Below are 13587 nucleotides of genomic sequence, written 5' to 3'. Positions count from 1 at the left end.
TATAAAACTTATACTTATGCTCTACTGTACTCTATTGACTGTGCAATAGCATTATGTCTAAAAAAACAATGAACACACTTTAATTAAAAAATTTAATTTATTTATTTTAATTATATAAAATAATGCTAAAAAATGCTAACCATCATGTGAGCCTTTACTGAGTTGTAACTTTTTTGCCGGTGGAGGGTTTGAAATATTACGAGAATTATCAAAATGTGACAGAGACACAAAGTGAGCAAATGCTGTTGGGAAAATGGCACCGACAGACTTGCTTAATGCAGTGTTGCCAAAAACCTTCAGTTTGTAAAAAAGAAAAACAAACAAACAAAAAACAGTATCTGTGAAGCACAATAAAATGAGGTATACTCCAATCTGGACTATAGAAAACCGAAGTGGGATTGATAACTTTGTAGTCTGAACAATCTGTTAAGGGAAGAAGGCACAGCAACAGAAACATGGCCATGAAAACAGGAGCAAGGCCTGAAAGGTAAAGCGCAGCATTCAAGAACAAAAGGTGCACAAAACACTACTGGTGATGTATGCTCCTCATTTACTCAAACTCGTGAAGAGCAATGCTTTCATATATAAAAGCCACCATTCAACTGTTTCCTTTGTGACTTCAGACACAAAACTGGTCTTTAGTTCTTTAATATAGAACTAAAGTGCACAATGCCTTTTATAAAAGTTTTAAAGCTGTTACCCCTTCCAATGTTATCAACATATACTTCAGTGCTGATAATGTACTAATAACTGTAACACAGACCTGGCCCTTGGAACAACGAAAATTAATATTTTTTAAAGGAATTTTTCTTGCTTTTGATCCATATTTGAAATCACAAGTGCAATGTTAACTTTATGTCTTCTAGAAACAGGATGCAAATATAAAATCGTTTGGCCAAATAAGGCATTTGCAAATTTTCTAAATCGTTCATGATAATTAATCTATCAACACAATGGTCCCATGAGCCTAGAAAAAAGGTTAATAACATTACCCACCCTTCATCATTGTCTTAATTTCTCTATCTGTAAAATGAACTACCTGATATCACTAAAATTCAAAATTCTAGATTATTTAGTCTTTTAGGACTTTTGATCTCATTAACTTTAATTCTTTTCAAAAATTCAGCCTCGATGAAAGCAACAATTTTTAAGTTGTTATGCCATTTGCGAATGTAGGGATTTTGTGACTTGAGTGAACATTATGAGTTACTCTATCAATTCGAAGTGCTTCTTTTGCCAGAGTAGATGTTCAGAGCTGCAGCAGGGAGCCCAGAGTCAGTGTCCTAATTTTTGATTTGTACCTGGTTTGTCACTTTCTGCACTATAAGGCAGGCATTACTGACTCCTGTTCTATCCTTTGGGAATGCCAAATAAATGGAAATCTTAGACACGGCAGAATTCAGGAGGGGTGTGGGAGTGGAATATTTGTGTGTTTAGTTTTCTTCTTTGTCTATTTACTTGATTTTAACTCCCCCTCCAAAATTAGACAAATGATTCATTTTGCCTTCTGAGCTCAAGTGCACTCACCAGGATAGCCTTGGAGTCCGTAGGCTCTCCACTTGCTTACCGGCTGAAGTCCAGCTCTGTATGCATCATGGTCACTGACTGAGGACACATTTAGGTGAGATTTGACCACCTGGCAGGAAGGAAACAGAAGTCAGTGGGCTAAAGCTATTTTACAGATTAACTGTGAGAACCTCAAACCTCTAAAGGCATTTCTGATATGGGGCAGTTAGGAGTCATAAGTTTGGGGTCCTAAACTTAGCTCTATCACTTACTTAATGCAAGACTTAGATAAGTCACTTAACTTCTTAGAACCTCAGTTTCCTCAGCTACATACTAATAAACACAACAGAGCTATACAAAACTGAAGTAATGATGAGAAGCAGACTGACTTTGGCCTTTAAGACTATCTTTTCCTATGATACCACACCTTTGTGATTTCTTATAGGACTCTGAATTATGAAAGGTGTTTGGTATATGGAATACCTTAAGTCACAATGCTATTTACTTCAGTTAGGGCTAACAATAATGCTCCTGAGGAACTTGTACACAGATGGTGTTTAAACAGAGCTATGAGGAACACCAGGCTGGGGAGGGTGAGTGCTCAAACCACTCAGAAAAAATGGTTCAATAAAACACTGGGAATGCTGTTTGCTAAAAGTACAATATTTGCTCTCTTAGATGGAACTTCAAAATGAAACTTGTAATTTTTTGACTTTGTTAATTACTTAAAAATTAAGCTTTTAAGGGGCCTATGAAGGTTTCTTTGCATTTAAGAGTATCTTATGGATGGCTCATTAAACTAGTTGAGAAATCCAATATTCAGTCACTAAAGTAACTAAGGATATTTAAAAAAAAACAAACTATTCTTGTATTAATAATAAACTCAGGGTCTGGCTTGCCTTAGAATACCTCCAATGTTCTCTCCCCAAAAGATATGATGATCTCTTAATCTATTAACTTTGCCAAGAGTGCAGATTTCCAGACAAACTACCAACAAGTGGCTGCTGTATACCCAGTCTCTATAATGAAATGGCTATCTGAAACTCTGAGAGTCCTGACCACCTAACTCTTTCAAGTACCCAGAGAACAGAATGTTTTCATTTCAAACATTTCATAATGATTTCTTAAATAGATCATACTTAATACTGCACTGTAATTCAGCAACACCCTCAAACTGGAAAGAAGTTTGTGGACCTAATCTATCATATTCTAAGCTGAATCAAACCTCTCAGCCTTTTAAAGTTTTTCTGCTTCCTCCCTTGTCAGACCGTTAGCCATCACTTTCTCCTCCGCTCTCATCTGATGTCTTATTAATGGCAACTTTCTTCTTCTCTAATTTGCTACTTTCAATCTGTTCTGAGCTGGAGAATGAAATACTACCCATGTTTTTATGTACTCAATAGATAGTGCATTTACTGTGTACTTACTGTTTTAGGTACTATGGCAGACACAATGTTCCCTTCTCAGGTGGCTTGCATTTTAAAATTATGTAAGTATTACGGTAAAATATGTGAAAAAGGAGTTGAACGAAAGTCTGAGGGGTTCTCCCATGAGCCAAGTACACTATTTCTGGACTTTCTGTATGTTATTTTGACAACTCTAAGACCATCTCTGCTAACAAATGAAGTTTCTAAGAAGCTGAGTTCTAGACAAATATGATGTCACTATAGCATTCCAATTTTATTGAGCTCTATCACTAAGCTTGAAAAGAATGCCTCATCCAGCCACCTGTGGACAACACCAATGGCAAATTAGGGATCTATCTTCAGTGTTAAAGCGACTGAAAAGAAAACATACGTTATAGTTGTGATTCTCCCTGCGTCCCCTCCCCCTCCCCCCGTGTTTTCTTCAATTTCCACGAGAAATAATGCAGAAATAAGGTAGAAATAATGTATAGTGCTTGGATTCAGCTGCCCTTTACTTTCAACCTGGAGGGATTATCTCAGAATCTTTCAATGCCCTCTTTCTAAAGGTCCCAGGGAAGACAGGGCCTTTTATGGACAACGGCTTCTGGGAACACTCGGGTAATTGGTTTCTTCAAGTTGTAGAGCGCTACCCTAACGTCTGCGAACACGGTTTACGGGTTTTCACACAAATCTAGGTGCAAATTCAAATGGACAATTAATGGAAGGAATAAACACCAATTCCCAGGCATTTTTTGACCGAGGCCGCAGCCAGGAATAGCTGCGTGGAGAAACGGTCAACAGAGCCCTCCATCGCCAAAGTGTGACACTTTGTGGGCAGTTCAACTGTGCACCCATGGAAGGCGGGGGTCGCTCAATAGCCATCAGCCTGGAAGCGAAAAGAGGTTAGGAGAACACTGAAACCTCTCCAAAAAGCGAGGCGTGGCGACGGAGAGGCGCGCGCCGCCCCTCTCTCCGTACCTTGTGGGCACCAGGCCCCGTGCCGCGGGCTGCGTGGGCTACCGAGAAGTCGATGACCCCTCTCAGGTCTACGGTCCCGGGGCGGCTCTGCCGGTAGAAGCGGAAAAGCTTCCGAAAGGCGTCCTCCCCAGGCTCCGCCGCCAGCGTCGCCACAGGCCCCACGGCCGCCGCCATCTTCCCCATCTCGCCGCCCGGCCCCCTTTGACCCGGAAGCTGATTTCCGTGCTCTGGATCAGGCAGGCTCTTCCGGGGTCGTGCCCTCAGGTCACTGGAGGTCCCTCATTCTGAAGATGACGGCTTCGGCAACGAGGGCCGCAATGGCACTGCGTACGAATATCCGCCGGCCTGTTGCGTTTGTCAGAAAAATTCCGTGGACCGCGGCCTCGAGTGAGTTGGAGATGTAGTAGGGGCGGAAGTTTTAGGTCCAAGCAATCCTGAAAAACCTTGCTTTCTGCGGAGCGCTTAAATCAGCGTGGTGGTTGGATTAAGGCGGCTGAGTATGCTCCTGAGCAAGCCAGTGAGTAGAAAGAAATTTTGTTTGCAATTAGCCGTTTAGGGATGCCCCTTGAGCTTTGGGGGCACGTATTCACGGTTTCTGGCCTTTCGGAGTTTAAAGGTTTAATTACTTGGAAATTTCAGACGAAGGATTTAGAAGGAGTTATTTTGACTGCAGGGTGGAGGATGGATTCAAAGTGGCAAGTAGTTTCAGTGATTTAGCTCAAAGGTGAGGATTTCAGGGTAGTGGTAGAAGGAAGAGTCAGATTCACTTATGTTAACCAAACAAAATCGACAGATGGCTTGAATGGGGGAAGAGTACGGATGGGGGAAAGGGTGGAATGACTCTCAGGTTTTTAGCGTTGGTGAATTTCGTGATTAGAATGTAGGAGAAGCAGATCGAAAGAAGATGAGGAGTAAAGTTTAAATGTGTTTAGTTTGAAAAACCTGTGAGGTCTCCGTTAGTTGGACAGAGGACGGTGTGTATCGATGGAGAAATGCACTCTGAAACCGTACTCCTTGGGTTAGAATTCCAGCTTGGCCATTTGGTAGTTGTGTAACCTGACTAACGGAAGTAACTGGGGAAAAGGGCTCACTACCGTGCCTCAGTTTCATCATCTATAAAATGGAGTCAGTAATAACTTCCTCCTAGGATTGTTGATTGGATTAAATGAATTTATATGTAAACTGCTTAGACTTGTGCTCAATACAGAGTAAGTACTCAATAAATGATAGTTGTTTTCATGATTACAAAAATTGAAGCTCATGGGAGAGGCCTAGGCTGGAGATACAGGGCTGGGAGTAATCAGTACTGAAATCTCTCACCAACATTGATTTTTGTCAGCTGCAGTTTTGAGTTAAGGTTTTTACATATGCTTACAAAAATTTAAAAATCCATGGTCACTTTTGCAGATATTCATGTATCAGGTCAGCTCCCTTAAACAAGGAATGGAATGAGTGTAGGTAGTAGAATGGGAAATAGATCAGTTTGTGCCCCACCTTCTCAGACCACACCCAGCAGAATGTCTTGCTTAGGCCCTGTGAAACTGGAAAGGCCGAGGGGTTTCTGCAAGCATCTTGCAGATGCGTTTCCAGACCATAACGGACTTGCTCAAGATCCTCAAAGAGTGTATAAAATACGACTTTGACTATAGTCTCTCTCAGTTCATTCATTCAGCAAATGTTTAAGGAGTATCTGTTATGTGGTAGGCATTGTTCTTGGTGCTTGCAGCTGTTTTTCCATAACAGTTGTAGGTAATTTGGGAAAAGGGTTACTTTCTAGAGCTAGTTTGTTTTGGAAGTGAATGTTTTCTAGAACTTTTAATACCTGGTTTAAAACTATTTTGTTTATCCTCCAGTAACATGTTCTGTGTGAGAGCCTGATCTTGCCAACTGGTTTGATCAACTATTAGAGCACTTCAGAAGTTTAGCCCCTGTGGCTGGTTGAAGGATTACTGGACATTTATTCATTCAGCAAATATTGCCCTGTTGTTTATCAATCACTGTGGACATAGTGGACTCAACACTTGGCAAGCTTATGGTATAGTGGTGGGGGTGAGGAGACTTACAAACAACAAATATAGGCAGTTTTTGAACCAGTGAGGTTTAGATGAACTAGGGTGGTGAAACAGGTAACATGAAATGTAAATCAGTGAAAGTACAAGCACTGTAGTACAGAAGAGAAAGCGATCCTGTAGTTTTGTGGTTTTTTTTCAAATTTAATGTGTGATTTTTAATAGATCCTGTGTTGAGGGGGTAAATTTTAAAAACACATTTAGGAAACAATTTGGAAATTTAAAATATATACTGGTGTTACCAAGTCCAAGCTTGTGCTCCTCACTGCACGACAGGCCAGTAAATTGAGAGATGAGTTGTTGGGTGGGGCAAAGAATAGCAGCTTTATTCGGAAAGCCAACAGACCAAGAAGATGGTGGACTAGTGTTCCAAAGAAACACCTTCCCTGAGTTAAAATTCAGGCTTCTTTTATACTGAAAGGGAAGCGGGTAAAGACCTGGTTCCAGCCAGACTCCGGAGGGGATGTGTTAATTTCTTCTTTGGTACAGCCATTCACAGGTGGGCCTGGTCAGGACATTTCCTATAAGCTAAACAAAGGTATTTTAGCTTAACACTCATTACCAGGGAGGCAGGGTTCCCAGAGATGGGCCATTATGTATAATTTAAGCTTTATAGGCAACATCCCTTTAGTGATTAACTTGTAATAGAATACAAAAGTTCTTCTCTATTACACTGGGAGTTAGGTGAAATTAGGAAATTATCATTGACTTGTAAGTGTGATAATGATATTGTGGCTATAAATTATGTCTTTATTCCTAGGACAGGAGTGCTGAAGTATTGAGAGACGTAATGGGACTGATGTGTGTATCTTACTTAAAAATGTTTTTGAAAAACTGCATATATATGCATGCATATAGATATGTGTATATGACAGAGTGTTAAGAATGACTGAATTTAGATTGTGGGTGGATTTGTGCATCTCTGCTTGCAGCCAGTATGTGTAGATGTCACTACCTAATTCAGGAAGCAATTTTTTGAAGACTCCTCACTGTTTAACTGCTACACCTCAGGGAAGAGGATCTATGTTCATTTTGTGGGGTCTCTCCTCTGGCCATGCCCAGTGATCACATCAATCTCCAGAGGATGGTTCAGCTTCCTATCTATGCTTCCCAGAGCTGTTAATTTGTTCTTGGTAGAGATGGACAAATTAATGTATTGTTTCTTCTTTTACTTCCTGTTCTTAGAGAACGAATTTAAATGAGTGACTTTTCGTCCTATATTGAGGTTAACATCCAGTTTCTCTATGGATCCACTGGTGTGTTGTAACGTAGTATTGTGGGTCATCACCTTTACTACTCCCAACTTTAGCACAACTACTCACACACTACACACTCACATCCCTGAAGGTCTGTGTATGCCTCAGTTTGACTCTACTAGGTGAACAATGCTTATTTTGAACTATTCTGCCTGCTGCTGCCTGCTAGCTAAAAGGTCTTCAGTATTTTCAGTGTTTCAGTATTTTAAGGTTAGGCTGCTGATTTGCATCGACAACAGAAAACAGTAGTTAGGAGAAGGAGCAGCTGATAGGCTCAGCCAGAGTTGCAGGCCAGTAAAGGCTGTTTCACAGGGGCAAGGGAAGGGTCTCTTCACAGCACAAGTCGGGCTGATGCAGTGAGGCTGCTCAGTAACCTCCTGGGAAACCGGGGGCAGTGGGCACACACCTGAAGGCTGCAGGCAGTTTGGGCAGAGTGAGGAGAAGCACGAACGTTCAGCTTCGGGGCCAAAAGGAAACCGGGAACCCTGCTGCCATCTGCGCAGCCATCCGATCAGGGACACGCGGTACCCACTTACCCAAGTCCGGGTGGGGAGCCACGCGGCGGGGAGGAGGCCAGCGGCGGCCAGGTGGGATCCGGTAAGGATTCAGCAGAAGCTCTGGGGGAGGTGGGCTCCAAAGGTGTGCAGCAAGCCCTGAAGCTGCCGGCGCCCTCCGTGTCCCCCTCAACGAGATACACCTGGGCGCGCAGCCAGAGCGCTGGAGACATTGGGGAAGCTGTGAGGCCTCAGCTGCATGCATACGGCCAAGTTTGTTGGACACCTTCGAGTCTCCAGGCCTGGTGAACTACACTGGGGGTGAACCACTGCTGCGCGGTTAAATTTGAGTCTGGGCTCCTGCAAACCTGTGAGTTCTGGTTTGCAGCTGCAGGCTGTGCAGGAAAAAGTAGCACCCACACTTCCTCGTCCCAGTCTCGCGCTTCACGCTCTTCCTGGGCGCCGAGAGCATCATGACGTACCGATCCCGCACCCATCCGGCCCTGCACAGCTTCTGCAGCAGGTGCGGGGTGCAGGTTTCCACACGTTAGTCTCTCACCCCAGAGTTTACGTCGTCACCCCGCACTTCCTGGAGGCGGGCACGCCTTGATCTTTAAAATAATCTACTATTCATCTTTGAGGCCTCACAGGGCTAGTATGTTGTCTTCTTTTGCAGTAGGAGCCCAATAAAATCTGTGAATGTTTTTGGCCTGGATCTTGAAGGATAGATACAATTTAGGCAAAAGGAGATTGGATTACTGACATGTTAAAGGGAAAGAACAGCAGGCAAAGACAGGAATCCACGGGACAGATACACAGATTCTCATTTGTTGTACTAGAAAGTAACTGTGGGCATGCAATGGGAAGTAAGGCAGGAAGGATAGGTAGGGTCGACTCAACAAATTTTATTAAGAGTAACAACGATTTAACCTGATGTAAACTGTAAATTATGAAAGGCAAGTAAATTGAGATTTTATTTGGAAATCTCTAACATAGCTAACAACATGCTGTACTGTAATTGTTTTTCTGTCTTGTGTGTAATCTTCTCAGGGATTATAATACATGCGTTTAGCACAGTACCTGGTGTGGTGAAGACACTCAGTATTTGCTGGGGATGAAGATTACAGTCAACTCAGCAATTTATCTGTCCATGTTCCCACCCCATCACCTCCCCAAATCTAGTACATTACAATTTTATAATCAATACCATAGCTGTTTCCTAGATCTTAAGGCTTCAGGGGAATACAAAGTAACTCCTGTTCACAAGAAGTTTGGGAGCTCTAGGAGCCCTTTTGGTTTCTGTATCAATCTAGGATGGAGGATACAAAATTAACAACTCTTTTAATAGTTTTCTCTTCTTATACAGGTGAACTGAGAGAACACTTTTCACAGTTTGGCCATGTACGAAAGTGCACTGTTCCTTTTGTGAGTATTTTTTAAAAAAGTAATAATGTTATCCTGTAATTCTTGATTTTTTTGTGTGAAAGCATTATCAATTTATAGAATTTGTAATGAAGTGAAGCTGTTCAGTCTTTGTTGATTAAATTATGGGTGATAGTGGTTTAAAAAAATAAATCTTATCCTAGGTATTTGAGGTATTTGTGTTAGTTTTTTATTGTTGCATAAAATTATCACAAAGTTAATGGCTCAAAACAACACACATACATTATCTCACAGTTTGTACAGATCAGGAGTCCAGGCATAGCTTTGCTGGGTCCTCTGTTCAGAGTTTCACGTAGCTGCAATCCAGGTGTCAGCTGGAGCTGCAGTCTCATCAGAGGCTCAACTGGGAAAGATTGATTTCCAAGCTCCCTTAGGTTGTTGGTAGAATTAGTCTTTCAGCTGTAGGACTGGGGTGTCTGCTATCTTGCTGGCTTTCAGCTGGAGGCTGCTCTCAGCTCCTAGGAACTGTCTGCAGTTCCTTGTTACCCAGCTTCTCTCCCATGTGGCAGCTTGCTTCAAAGTCAGCAAGGGAGTTTCTCTGGTCTAGTCCCAACATGGCAGCTTGCTTCAAAGTCAGCAAGGGAGTTTCTCTGGTCTGGTAAGACAGTTTTATAATGTAGTCTTTGGAGTGACACCCCATCATCCTTACTATATAACCTGATCAAGGGAGCAATAGCCCATCACTTTTGCTATATTCTTATGGTTAGAAGCGTGTTGTAGGCCTTGCCCACATTCAAGGGGAGAGATTATACAGGGTCAACATGGTGGGACACATGGAGATCTTGGGGCTGTTTTGGAATTTTGTCTATTACAGTGTTGTAATAAGGACTTCAGAGAGTAGAGGATAATTTTATCATAAAACTAACTGGTGGAGAATATTTTAACCTTCATCCTCATTGAGTTGAGTGCTTTTTGTGTGTGTTTATATTTGTTACATTTTCATTGCCTCCTCATGAGGGTTTAGAAATCAATCTATAGGGAATTCCCTGGTGGTCCAGTGGTAAGGACTCTGTGCTCTCACTGTGGAGGGCGTGGGTTCAATCCCTGGTGGGGGAACTAAGATCCCACAAGCCTTGGGGTGTGGCATAAATAAGTAAATAAGTTAAAAAAAAAAATGTAATGGAGTCCTTTAATTCCAAAAAAAAGTCTTAAAAAAAAAGAAATCAATCTACAGATTTGTTGTTGTACTTTATCCTGGGCTATATTTTTCTGTGGACTTTCTAGATTACTGTTTTTTGGGGTGTGTGACGTGAGTACACAGAGAGTTTACACATACTTCACTAAAACTGCTTTTTTCCTCATGGCACTGAAAAGGCTGTGGTAAAGTATCAACTTAAAGCAACTTAAATTCTTAATGCTTGGTTTAATGTTACTTGGCTTCCAAAGATCTAACAGATTATGCATATCCAGTGCTAGTAAAGGTGTAGGGAAACTGGTACTGAAATTGTTGAGAAGTTAACTGATACCTTCACTGAAGGGTAATTTGGCAAAATCTATTAACAATAAGAATTTGCCTTTGCTTTGATCTAGCAGTTCCATTTCTAGGAATTTATTTTACAGAAATGTGAGGTCAAGAATGTTCAAAACAGCATTGTTTAATAATATTGTAATTGGAAAGAACCTAAGTGTTCATCAGTGGGGTTGGTTAAATAGATACTAATTCATTGATACAATGGGATTTATAGTTGATTAAAAAAATGAGGCATGTGTATTACAGACATGAAAATCTATAAGCATAAAAAATAGTTTTAAAAGTATATGAAATTTGTATTTTTTGAAGAGCATTTAAAAAAAAGTTTCTTGGGAATTCCCTGGCGGTCCAGTGGTTAGGACTCTGTGCTTCTACTGCAGGGGGCAAGGGTTCGATCCCTAGTGGGGGAACCAAGATCCCGCATGCCACCGGCCAAAAAATAAATAAATAAATAAAAATATTAAAAAATAAAAAAAGTTTCTCCAAAAGGTCACATTTTTCTTGGTTGCCATTTCCCTGTTAAAAGAATTTAGGACCTGGAGTTAACAGATTTTAGATTTAAACATGAGAAGGTTTTGATTCTTGGGAAAATTATGTGTAACAGGAAGAAAATTTGTTTCTAGTAACAAGTTCATTGTACTCAAGTTAGAAATCCAGGTTCCAATTTTAGATACATAGTATCTAAATTTTAGCACAGAAATGTTAATGCCTTTACAAATGGAAATGGCCCAGTGGAGTAGAGTGCTTTAGAAATCATCATGAGGTAAGGAGTGAATCACTGGGACATTAACAGAAACTTTTCCTGTGTTCTAGGTTAATACTTATAAACTTACCTTCCAGGTATATGGGGGCAATTTCCAAGAATGTGTTTTTGGGGGCAGAGCACAACATAACTTTGTAACAAGACTGATGATGTACATTGAGTGAATAGACATCTTGGCATTTTTTACATAGAAGGGCTGGAGGGCTGGGCAGGGTACGTCTAAGTACACTAGAATCTCTGATGTATAAGACATATAGAATCTGATGTATAGGTTGAATGATAAGCACTCTGTCTTTTGCACAAGGGAAGTAGCAGAACTGCTTAAATTAACCAGAAGTCTAGAACTAGGTAAATAAGGGTAACTTTTTTTTCCTTTTTCATTAGGAGCATGTGATGATTAATGGTGGTAGTTGTGATGAGGGTGGTTAGTCTCAGAAATTACTAGAAATGCACCTAGGTTTTAAGGGTTAATTTTCTAGTTTCTAGAAGTGAAGAAGTTAGAAACAGGAAGAGTACTTCTTTATGTGATCAAAATTTCGCTTGACTATTGCTGTTAATGGTTTATATCTAGAATGACACAGAAAGCTCTTTACTCATATTTTATTTCTCCAGTGGCAGTAGAAAAGCAGAGAGTGTTATGATTAACAGAGATTAAGCTTTGGGTAAATAGAGTATTTATATTAAAGCAGGGTTTTTGATATTTATTAAAATGTCTTTTACTCCATTTTGGCAGATGAAAAAGTTGGTAGTTTGATTTGGATCTCCTGGAAACTTTCTCAAGTTCATGATTATTAATCTCTTCCTAAATTTTGAATTTTTAGGACAAAGAGACTGGCTTTCACAGAGGTATGGGTTGGATTCAATTTTCTTCAGAAGAAGAACTTCACAATGCACTACAACAGGAAAATCATGTTATTGATGGAGTAAAGGTAAATATTTTTCTATATCATGTCATGAGCTTTCTGTATATCAGTTAAATAGGTCAGAAGTGTGAAATGACAGGGACTTTGGAAGATTTGTAACTTAATGTTTATTAAAGAATGGTGGTGGTGGGAGAGTGCCCAGTTCTAAAAGGTCTGGAAAGGGAAGTACAAGAAGACACTTTAATGGTTAGCAAGGTATATGCAACACAGAACAGTGGAAACAGCAGGGAGACCCTGGTTGAAATCCTGGCTTTTCTACTTACTATGTGACCTTGGGCCAGACTGATTTACAATTTTTAATTGAAGTTCAGAGAGTCTTAAGTACAAGGAACAAATAACATACTTTGACTTCCTGGTGCTGACTCCCTAATAAAACAACAGTTTTCAGTTTTAATGTTTTTGCAGACATTGCCTTTCCTTACAGTGCTTATGTGATTTTCTTTTTTTTTTCCCCCAGCTCCATGTTCAAGCTCAAAAACCCAAAGCTTTGCAAGGGGACCAAACATCTGATGAAGAGTAAGATTTTTGAGACCATCACTGCCTATTAAATAAAGTAAACAAAACTGGAAATTTTGTCTAAATGTTTTTATTGGAAACAGATAGCTGCACCAAGCAAGAGCTTACTTTCCCCACTCCAAATTAAAATAGAGCACAACAGGGGCAAACATCATTTGGCAGGACAGTTCCAATATGTGAACATCCTTCTTTCTACGCACTGTGGTTGGGGTAACTTTATTTATAAGCAGTCATTCTTAGACAAAATATTAACCCCAAAGTACTAATGTCACTCGAAAGGAAGTGGCCTTAATTTCATGTGTGGGGTAGTATGTTCTATAAATGCCAAAAGGTGGGAGAAGCACAAACACAACCCACTCTAAAAAAACTAAATAATTCAAAGTAGAATTTTTCCATCCCCCCCCCCCTTTCTCCTATAATAAAAAGTAGTGCTGGGCTCTGACACCCAGATTTGGGTTTTATCCTGGCCATTTACAAAGTGTTCCCCCATATGACTTGCATCATTAGGGTTATGAATAACAGTTCATTCACTCTGCAGAAAGTATCTACTCCTTTCTCCTCTTCTTGCCTTCATGCTCATGTTCCTTGGGGCGGCTGCTATCTGAGGGTCTTTTAGAGCCACCGTGCTGTTTGGCTTCTTCCAAAAATTTGTCCAAACCAAAAGGATCCTCCTCAAACTGAACTGGTCCTTCTCGGCCTCTTTGTCTACGGTCTGAACCAGAAAACTCCTTATCGGGAACAAATCTAGGGAAAAAGAGAAAC

At 40.6% G+C, this 13587-nt stretch overlaps 3 protein-coding genes across 4 annotated transcripts in view; 1 reads left to right on the top strand and 2 right to left on the bottom strand.

Annotated features, from left to right (window-relative positions):
• The window catches only part of ALKBH1 (alkB homolog 1, histone H2A dioxygenase), a gene marked incomplete at its 5' end in the record, with an annotated part of 30360 nt that extends 26287 nt beyond the window's left edge, over positions 1 to 4073 (bottom strand). The window contains 2 exons of the mRNA XM_082451390.1: positions 1528 to 1636; positions 3891 to 4073. Coding sequence (XP_082307516.1) covers positions 1528 to 1636; positions 3891 to 4073 — 292 coding nt within the window. The remainder of the gene's footprint in view (positions 1 to 1527; positions 1637 to 3890) is intronic.
• A 40-nt stretch (positions 4074 to 4113) lies between these two features.
• Positions 4114 to 12879, top strand: SLIRP (SRA stem-loop interacting RNA binding protein). 2 transcript variants are annotated; one of them, XM_082451469.1, is made up of 4 exons: positions 4114 to 4277; positions 9058 to 9134; positions 12208 to 12315; positions 12767 to 12879. In XM_082451469.1, the coding sequence occupies exons 1-4, from the start codon at positions 4181 to 4183 to the stop codon at positions 12827 to 12829; spliced, it is 345 nt and encodes a 114-aa protein (XP_082307595.1). In that variant the 5' UTR covers positions 4114 to 4180; the 3' UTR covers positions 12830 to 12879. The 2 variants fall into 2 exon arrangements, with proteins under 2 accessions (XP_082307595.1, XP_082307596.1); XM_082451470.1 differs by having other exon boundaries at positions 4124 to 4277; positions 9076 to 9134.
• SNW1 (SNW domain containing 1) overlaps positions 12880 to 13587 on the bottom strand; it is a 35275-nt gene continuing 34567 nt past the window's right edge. The window contains exon 14 of the mRNA XM_082451350.1: positions 12880 to 13569. Coding sequence (XP_082307476.1) covers positions 13371 to 13569 — 199 coding nt within the window. The 3' untranslated portion in view covers positions 12880 to 13370. The remainder of the gene's footprint in view (positions 13570 to 13587) is intronic.

This window comes from Balaenoptera physalus (assembly GCF_965194825.1).
Source record: "Balaenoptera physalus genome assembly, chromosome: 2".
Classification (NCBI taxonomy): domain Eukaryota; kingdom Metazoa; phylum Chordata; class Mammalia; order Artiodactyla; family Balaenopteridae; genus Balaenoptera; species Balaenoptera physalus.
This window is presented reverse-complemented; position numbering and strand designations above follow the sequence as displayed.

Coding starts and splice junctions, on each gene's coding strand:
- SLIRP (XM_082451469.1), top strand. CDS start 4,181: ATGACGGCTTCGGCAACGAGGGCCGCAATGGCACTGCGTACGAATATC. Junction 4,278..9,057: donor TCCGTGGACCGCGGCCTCGA/GTGAGTTGGAGA, acceptor CTCTTTTAATAG/TTTTCTCTTCTTATACAGGT. Junction 9,135..12,207: donor GAAAGTGCACTGTTCCTTTT/GTGAGTATTTTT, acceptor TTGAATTTTTAG/GACAAAGAGACTGGCTTTCA.